The sequence below is a fragment of the Chrysoperla carnea genome, chromosome 1, assembly GCF_905475395.1.
Source record: "Chrysoperla carnea chromosome 1, inChrCarn1.1, whole genome shotgun sequence".
NCBI lineage: Eukaryota > Metazoa > Arthropoda > Insecta > Neuroptera > Chrysopidae > Chrysoperla > Chrysoperla carnea.
The window spans coordinates 30,109,143-30,118,529 of NC_058337.1; the positions used below are offsets into that span (position 1 = coordinate 30,109,143).

The 9,387-nt window shown below is 27.4% G+C and overlaps 2 protein-coding genes across 2 annotated transcripts; one reads left to right on the forward strand and one right to left on the reverse strand.

Moving 5' to 3' along the window:
* Positions 1-130: 130 nt before the first annotated feature.
* LOC123298833 (translation machinery-associated protein 16 homolog) lies at positions 131-2,180 on the reverse strand. Its single transcript, XM_044880964.1, has 3 exons — positions 2,019-2,180; positions 1,877-1,956; positions 131-662 (listed from the first exon to the last, which is right to left on the reverse strand). The coding sequence occupies exons 1-3, from the start codon at positions 2,019-2,021 to the stop codon at positions 131-133; spliced, it is 615 nt and encodes a 204-aa protein (XP_044736899.1). The 5' UTR covers positions 2,022-2,180.
* A 138-nt stretch (positions 2,181-2,318) lies between these two features.
* LOC123305554 (28S ribosomal protein S2, mitochondrial) lies at positions 2,319-4,391 on the forward strand. Its single transcript, XM_044887309.1, has 3 exons — positions 2,319-2,457; positions 2,517-2,675; positions 3,889-4,391. The coding sequence occupies exons 1-3, from the start codon at positions 2,361-2,363 to the stop codon at positions 4,365-4,367; spliced, it is 735 nt and encodes a 244-aa protein (XP_044743244.1). The 5' UTR covers positions 2,319-2,360; the 3' UTR covers positions 4,368-4,391.
* Positions 4,392-9,387: the final 4,996 nt, after the last annotated feature.

Here is a 9,387-nt window from a genome sequence, read left to right on the forward strand (position 1 = left end):
CTATACTATTGTATAAAATAGACGTGATCTTTTTTTACACTCTACAACGATATTCCGACGATTCCATTCATCTATTTACTTCTACAGTAAATGAAACAAAAAAAATTATATTATTTGAAATAGTTTATTTTTAATCATTATTTGTATCTACAATCATTTCCTCATTATTTGTTATTTCTAAATTTCCATCAGTAGTTTTACTTACAATTGTTTCCTCATTTGCTTCTAAATTTTCATCAGCAGTTTTACTTTTTAATTTTTCTAAATGTGGTTTTCCAATACGTCGTAATTTAAAATTTTGCAAATATTTTAATTCACCATTCCAAGTTCTTAATAATTTCATTTGTCTTGCATCTAATAAATCAGGTATTTCAATTCCACATGTTTCATATTCTTGACGTTCGCATTCTTGATTTAAACGTATTATATCTTCACGACTTGCATGTTGACGATTTTTTCGACCACCTATAGAATGTTTCAATACAATTTGTTCTAATTCTTCATCAAATCGTGCTAAATATGTTTCAATAATTTCTTCAGTCTGTTCAGGTGTATAAACTTCTACATCGGGTAATAAACGATCTTTAAACCATTGAATTTTCTCACCAACTATATTAACTTTGAGATTATGTTCTTTTTTCTTCTTTTGTCGATTTTCTGTCCTGAATAATTTTAAAATTAAGATATTTCGAATAAATTTGTATTAGCTAAATTAATTTTGTTTACAAATTTCAACTCTGCTTTCTGATCCAACTTTTGAATTATACATTTCCACTAGACCAACACCATGATAATCGTCAGTAAGAATAAGTAAATTCTTTGAGAAGTCTAAGTATTACTCGCAGCTAATTTGGTTAGTTATATTTTTAATTCCCTGAAGACTAATCACCATTAAGTTGGTTTCATATGTGACTGACACTACATTTGGGCCCAAAATGCGTTTTATTTCGCGTCATATTATCAGTACTATTCTGTTAAGGTTTTAGTTTTAGTATAGTTTTATGGTTGATTCTACATTTATCCCTCTGTAGTAAAAAATGTGCTAAGAAAACTTCATGATACATGATTTATTTAACAAAATGCAAATGTGACTGACACTGCATGTTAAGGAAATCGCGTTCGCTAATGTTGTAAAGCTTCGAATATCCTCCTCTATGAATGTTTCACGATTTAAAATTGTATTTGGGGGCAATCAAGAACCTTAATATTTTATAATCAAATTTGTTAGAAAAATAAATCGTGACTGACAATACAGAACAAAACGTGACTGACACTAACGTCACTTTGAATTCCAAAATAGTTGCATTTTTAAAGAAACTTTTGAAATTGATATTACAGGACACAAGATAGGAACTTTAAAAATACTCACTAATAAAATGAGTTGAATTTTGTAAAATATTTGGAATCTTAACGTTCTTATAAACATAAATAATGAAATTTCAATGAAAACTGAACATTTTCGAAGAAAAAATATTATTTAGGTACTCAGAATACTGAAAGCTAAAAGTATACTACAGTGTTGGCGCCATACTAAAGTATTTTTACCATCAAAAACAGTAATATTTTTTTCCATTCATAGTAAACTTTCCCCAACTGCTATAGATCGACTGTTGTATTATAAATACGCATTTCGATTACAAAGTAGTTATTATCAGTATAAGTTAATGATATTTCAATTGTTCGGAGAACTGAAAGTAAGTGTCTAGTAAAAATCTTTCAGGGAAGAATTACGATTGGGTAATTCATATTGATAATAACTACTTTAATAACAAAAATTGCTATAAGAATTGGGGTGAATTTGATATTTAATTTCAAATACTTAAAATTCCCATTAATAAATTGTCTATATCTACAAGAAAGAATGAATACTGAATACCTTTTCATCTGTTTGGCTAGAGCGAATGTTTTTCTACTGTTAGGATGTTTTAATTTTGCGATTGCTTTTGTAACTTTCGGCTAAAATAGAATAAGATATAATTATTATTTTTAGATAAAATAATTTGAATTAGTTTGCTTACCATTTTGATTTCGCAAATTCTAAAATCTAAGAAGATAAACACGTGGTTCTTCAAAATTTAAATTTATGTATGACATTATTTTAAACAGTAACTCTAAACATTTTATTTATTCAAATTCTAAAAACTTTAGGCATTTTAAAAGTAGATTGTACCCTCTTTTTTTCTTCTAAAATTAATCTCTAAGTACATACATTTGCTGAAGATATTATTAAATTGTAGGTATTTGAAAGCATGAAAATTATTACTTAATGGCATGGCCAACATTTTTAGAGCTTCTGTATTAAATGTTGTCAAATTTAGGTTAGTTTAATTTTTAAGTATACATTAAAAAAATTTTCAAAAATGAATTGTTTACGAAGAATTAGTATTTTACAAGCGAAAAAATGTTTAACTTATTCAACTTTACCTAAGACGGAATTAACTTCTCCCTCAAATAAACGTAAGGTTTATTTAAAATATATTTCGGAAATTTAACCTAATGCTATGCTTTATTTTTAGTTGAATATTTACAATCCAACATGTTAACGCATCCAGATTACTTTCAATTACATAATTTATTTACCGTTGAAGATTTATTTAATGCTCGAGTTCATTATGGGCATAAGGACGGTTCTTTGGACGATCGAATGAAACCTTACATATTTGGTTCTCGATTAGGTTTGTAAAAAAAATTAAACAGGTTACTTATTGATGGAATTCTTACAATCTTTCGATGTATATTAGTAAACAAATTCAATGTTTAAAGCCTTATAGTAGGCAAAAGATTTGATAAAAGTTTAATCATCACTAAATTTATTAAACCGAAACGAAATAAGAACTTATTTTATACTGGTTCAAAGACAGTCCCAAAATTTCAGAAATTGTTTATGAAGTCATAAACAATATATCGAGTGATCTTAAGAGTCCTTCAAATTTTTTCAAACTTTTTGTAGATTAAAAGAAGTAGTTTCCTAACTAGTAAGGAACTTGAAAATTAATGTTTTTTTGCTTTTAGAGCTCTATTTTATAATCTAAGATAAATTTTTTGAATCGCCGATTTACGGAAATATTAAAACTCAGTTTGAACCAGTCGAAATTTTCACTGATTTTTATTTAGAACATGAGACACCACGATTTTTTTTAAAAATGATGAATACAAACTTGAAACTTCGTGAGTGGCTTCCTTTTGACGAGTCTACCAAACTTTCCTTTACGATTTTTATCGAAAAGGCTGCGTTTTCCAAATGAGCATGATGACATCATATTTGAGTTATCGTTATGAAAAAACGCAGTAGGGAATTTGTTGAACACAATAATGATTAAACAATTCAGCAAAAGCGAACCATATATTCAGAAACAAAAACACTAAAGTACGACATGTTCGAGGTGGTATACAAGCTCATCGGTGTAGTATTTTTGTCGGAAAAAATATTTTATTGTTTAATAATTATTAATGTTATCAAATGGTCATAGTGTTCGGCAAATTCATTGCTGCGTTTTTTCAGAAAGATAACTCAAATATGACGCCATCATGCTTATTTGAGAACGCAGCCTTTTCGAAAAAAAAAAAAACCGTAGAAGTATGGGAGACTCGTCAAAAGGAAGCCACTCACGAAGTTTCAAGTATGTATTTATCATTTAAAAAAACCCGTTGCGTCCCGCGGTCTAATGTGTTATAGACCATTTTTTTCTTATTTCACTGTTAATTCATTCAGTGGCTTAGCTTGGATATCAACTTCAGTTCTCGCAAGATATTAAATTCATTTAGTTCCAAGCTTGAATATTTAGTTTTAATAAAATTTCGCATTATATTTACTGACTCTTGTATTCGCCTAAACGTTCATTTTTTCTGTTCTATAACTATATGTCACTAATTTCTAATAATTTTTAGGGCATCTTATTTTTGATCTCGATAAAACAGCTGAACATTTACGAATAGCTTTAAATTTTGCCGCACACATCGCATACAGAGGTGGTGTTATACTTTTTATTTCTCGACACCCACAAACAGCAAATTTAGTTGAGCACACGGCCAAAGAATGTGGGGAATTTGCACACACAAGATTTTGGCGAGGTGGTGTATTTACAAACGCTGATGTTCAATTTGGTGCAGTGACTCGCTTACCAGACTTATGTATATTCTTTAATACCTTAAACAATGTGTTAGCTCCACATATAGCTGTACGTGATGCAGCTAAAATGGCAATACCAACTATTGGTATTGTTGACTCAAATTGTAATCCAAATTTGATTACTTATCCGGTACCTGGTAATGACGACAGTCCACAAGCAATTCAATTATATTGCAAATTATTTTCAACAGCAATTTTGGCTGGTAAAAAAGTTCGTAAAGAACACAATTTAGATTAATTATTACTGTTTGTTAGTTTTATTTCGTATTTAAGTAAACAATAAATGTTTTATAAGTTTTATTAGTTTTTTATTATTAAAAACCCGTCAAAAACTTCCCATACCTTTAAAGAAAATTCACTGGAAAATTTTTAAACATTTATAAATTTTCTAAGGCTTCCCATACTGTTTGTTGTCTCGTTATAATTGCAACGTTTAAAAAAAGCATCTCGGAACTAAAACTTATTAAAATTATCTAGAATTATTATGGGACGTAAAAGCCTATCAGATCCATACTCTCCTCAAAATAGAATGTGAAAAATAAATCTTTTGATTATTTAAAGTGACAAAAACCTAGCTAATTTGACAATTAAATGAGTATTTTTTATATACCTCCGAAATCGTCCCGTAATAAACGCTTTTTGTACAGGATTTTAGACGATCTCTTAAAAATTCCGAAACAAAGTATTGAAATTTTTTCTCAAGTTGGTTTGGATTAAAAATTTGTCTATTTCTTCAGTTAATACGTTGATAGGTACGTGTTCGGTAGCTAAAAAACTAATTTTGGTATCTTTGGATAAATTAGGATGCTAAAATCATATTTACTCATCTTAGTTGACAATTGGATGAGTATTTTCAGAATAAATCCGAAACAAAACCTTTTCGCAAAGGATTTCGGGGATATCTTAAAAAAACACTCGCCTAATCGTAAAATAAATCCGATTTTTGTGATCGATATTACGAAAATTAAGTGATTTTCTCGATTTTTTCAAGTTGGTAGAGAAAATTTCAAAAAAATCGGAAAAATTCTAGAGTAATTCTGACACAAAATTATATAGGAATTTTCCCTTTTGTCGATTGAACCAGTAGTTTCTGAGGTATTGATTATTATAGTTACGTATATGCAAGCATGAAATATGGAATAATTTTTTGGGGAAATAGAAGCTATGCTGAAAAATTATTCAAAACTCAAAAGAGATGCATTCGTATCATTTTTGAATTAAAGCGATATGAATCTTGTAGAGGAGTATTTCTGAAAAACAAGTTGCTTACTCTATATGGTATTTACATATTGGAGTCCGCCTTGTTTGTTAGAAATAATTTTCAATTATTTAACGAAAATCAGCGCGAATGAATATATGATACGAGATCCAATGCTCCATACACAATAGACCAGACAAAACTTAATTTAATACTTAATGGCCCATATAATAACCTCATGAAAGTTTTCAATAAAATACCAATTGAAATTCGTAATCTACATAGTGACTCAAGATTTAAGAAAGAACTAAAAAGTTTATTGACTGAGAGGTGTGATTATAAAGTTAAAGACTTTCTGTACGCTATGTAAGCTAATTATAAAGATCATGACTATTTTCCATGTACAGTATTGTATACATATTTTGGAAATAAATTATTATTATTATTATTATTATAGGTGTGGTATCTTTGGATTGCGAGTAATTAGGGTCCATGAAATATGAGATTCTAATTCATTCGATGATTAGATAATTTTTCGAAATATTTCCAGTATCGCTCTGAAACAAAAGCTTATTGTACTGGATTTTATGCAATATAACAAAAAAAACTCACCTAATGTTAAAGCATTTAGCAAAAATAATAATAGTGTCACATTTTTAAACACAAGGGCTGAAAATTCCAGGACCTAATTTTAACTCAAGCAATATATAGACATGGGGTGTGATGACATGATTGGCTATAAGTAGTAACTTTGTAGTAAAGATCACTTGATAAGACATGTAGTAGAGAATACGGATCCGCTTGATACAAACTCACTTAGAACTTCATTACAAGAAAATACCATACCATTAAAATAATACTTGTTTATATATTTTTTAATTCGTTAACATTTTGGAGGCATATAAATAAAAAACACAATTTTTCAAATTTTCTTTATTTTTACTTAGTATATATTTTTATATTTATTTATATATGTATATACTTGTATACTTATTGTAAAATATACAATATTATAGAGATTGTAAAAATACTAAAAAATCTATAAATATAATTGGAGATAAAATAATCGTCATCATATAATACCTATAGTAAAACCTACAGTAAAATTACTACGTGTAAAAAAAGTGTTCGGAGAGAGATTATATAAAAATCAAAAAAGTAACGTAAAAAAAACATGCACATTGCAAAAAAAAAAAAACAGTCTTTCAAAAAAATTTCAAAAATGTACAAAGGAGTAGTTTACATAATCAAAATTTTATTAAAATATGAACTATCCCTGACATTTTGAATAATACTTTTTCATTTAAAATTTTTGTCTTCAAAATACTTTTCTATCTTTTTTGTTATTTTTGATTTGGATAATTTTTTTTATTATTACGATAACAAAAATTGGTTCAGTTTCCTAATGGATAAAATAGGTGGGATTTATATTTACAAATTTTCTTTTTTTTAACTTATATTTAAAAGATGACTATGAATACGATTATTAAACTATTAAATTATAATATTAGGAAATCAAAAGAAAATAATTTTAAATAACACAGATATCTTAAAAATACGTTTAAAAAAATGAAACGGTTACTTTTTAAAAAAAATTGTATATGTTAACTTTATATATGTGTACGGTTCTGTTTCCAAAATTAGAAAAAGTCAAAACGTTATTTGTGTAAAAAAAAAATGGATAAAAACCCTTTGTATGATATTTGATTCTAATTTTTATTTGCTAAATTGCAAAAGGAACGTTTTCAAAACTTGAATGATACCGTTACGACTAAAATAAAAATTGAACATTTTTTAATTATTCGGAGAATGAAGAAAAAATTTATTTGAAAAATTTAGCATTGTGGTTCAGTAGTTTTAAACATTATCTAATATGTATTGGACGATATAAATTTTTTCACACGGAATTTATCTTTCGAAATGAATTCGAAAATCAGTGGCGGTGTTTCTGGTATGGTAGGTATGGAGGAAGCATTCGTATCTAGAAGTCAGCGATTGGAATACCTCACCCATTATATCATCTCATCCTTTAACCAATTAAAAATTCTCTAAAGCACACTGACACGTCTTAGTATTTGTCTTTTGGAAAATCGGAAACTGCAGTTTGTCTTAAATAGTCATGGATATGAGGTTTGTAATCAGTTATGCTTCTACTCTAGATGAATGTCGTATAATTCCTATCAAAAAGCTGGTTGGAGACGCGTTAATTCCTAGTCTTCATACAATGTCTTTTACCTTCCATCATGAATTTTATGTAAATAGAAGTAGCTAAATAAACAAAGGTCAAAAAATAATTAGAAAACCGCTATAAACGTTCGAAAAACAGAGTCTAAAAGCCCAATAAACGTCCCTTAATTAGTATCAAGAGCTTAGTATCAAGACGAAGATCTGGCCCAATTTTAACGGCATATTAAATTTATAATATAATTTTTTGTTTTTGGTAGATTATCGAAAATAATACTAGAAGCAAAAAATAATACTAAAATGTCAGTTTTTCGTATTCATAGACAATTTATACTATTAGAATGTATTACAAAATAATTTTTTTTTAATCTTTAGTATGATCATGCATTCTTAAATCATCTACATTGAATATTTCATTATCCTGAGATCCTTATAAAAATCATATTGTTTAGATAAAAATTAAAAAGTTTGATCATCAAAACTTAAAATGCTAAAATCATAAAATTAATTAGACTGTTTTATTGTGTCAATTATAATTGTGATCATTTTTGCAAATTATTCATTAATTTTTTTTAAAAATATTCTACACTAATTTCGATTACTTTTTTTCCTATGCCATACATCTATGCCCTAATAAAATAATGACCATCAATTTCAAGCGTATATTTTAACTTACAAAAATGGATCACATTGGAAATGGATACAAACATCTTAAAAAATTGATTATACAAAAGAAATCGTAAAAGCCAGCAAAAATAAATAATGCTCAAAAATGCTATATTTTTACCAATATGAAAAAAATTGAACAAACTTTATTCACTTAAAAAATTAATGAGAACAATCAATTGGTTAGGATACGTCGAATCAGTGAATAATCCGAAAATGATTACTTGGGGGCTTAACTTGTGTCTGTGATCAATTAAATGCGTTGTTTTTTAGTTATAATTATAAACATCAACAGTAGATGGTTATCTACATAAATCTGCGCGCGCGTGATTGAGTGGAGAGCGTATTGACTGAGCCAAATTAAAATTTTCTAAAAATATAAAAATATTTTTTCTTCAAATGAATTTTATTTTTCTGTAATTTTTAAGAAAATAAACAATATTAAACTGTTCATAACAATTTATGGCAATAGAATTTTCCAATCTTAACAAAATCAGCTCAATCGACATCTAATTCTCAATATTCATGGTTCAGATTTGTCTAAACTATTCTTTTGGGGTATAGAGTGAAATACTGTAATTTTCAATACTTTTATCTTGAAATAATGTTTTTTTTTTCATTTTCGAATTTACCCTCTGAAGAAAACAACCTAAACCCCTAGTGAAAACAAACTAACTTCTTTTTCTATACTTATTATGAAATTTGAATAGTTTTGGTCCTTTTGGATCGGAACGCTTAAAATAAATATTAAAATTTCTGACCAATCACTTCCTTTTTATTACAGACGAAAGATATGTTTTAAGAAATGATACATTTACGCAATGATTATTTCTATATTAAAATTCGAATTTATCTAACAACTAATTTTAAAACATTGGCACATAAATAGCAAATTATATTCAGCCTAATTTCGATGGGAAATTAATATGAAACAAATGACGAAAAATGTAAAAACGATCGAGTAAAAAATTAAATTAATTTGTTCAACTTTTTACCACAGGTGTTTACTATATGCAAAGTGTTACCTCCGTTTTAAAATGGACTCGGACTTTTTAAAATTAGGATGTCGTGGAAAAGAATAAACTGTCACATTCCTTTCATAATATTTGCAAGTTAGAAATTCCTGCCCTTGGAATAAGTTTGAGTGATAAAAGAAGTTATATTCATAAAATTTGCATTAAAAAAAAAGTAAATATTTATGTATTTAACT

Bases quoted from the DNA above. Each gene is read 5' to 3' on its own strand.
- LOC123305554 (XM_044887309.1), top strand. From the start codon at position 2,361: ATGAATTGTTTACGAAGAATTAGTATTTTACAAGCGAAAAAATGTTTA. The intron at 2,458-2,516 runs GTAAGGTTTATT...CTTTATTTTTAG, and splicing joins AACTTCTCCCTCAAATAAAC to TTGAATATTTACAATCCAAC. The intron at 2,676-3,888 runs GTTTGTAAAAAA...AATAATTTTTAG, and splicing joins CATATTTGGTTCTCGATTAG to GGCATCTTATTTTTGATCTC.
- LOC123298833 (XM_044880964.1), bottom strand. The intron at 663-1,876 runs GTATTCAGTATT...AAAATTATTCAG, and splicing joins CTAGCCAAACAGATGAAAAG to GACAGAAAATCGACAAAAGA.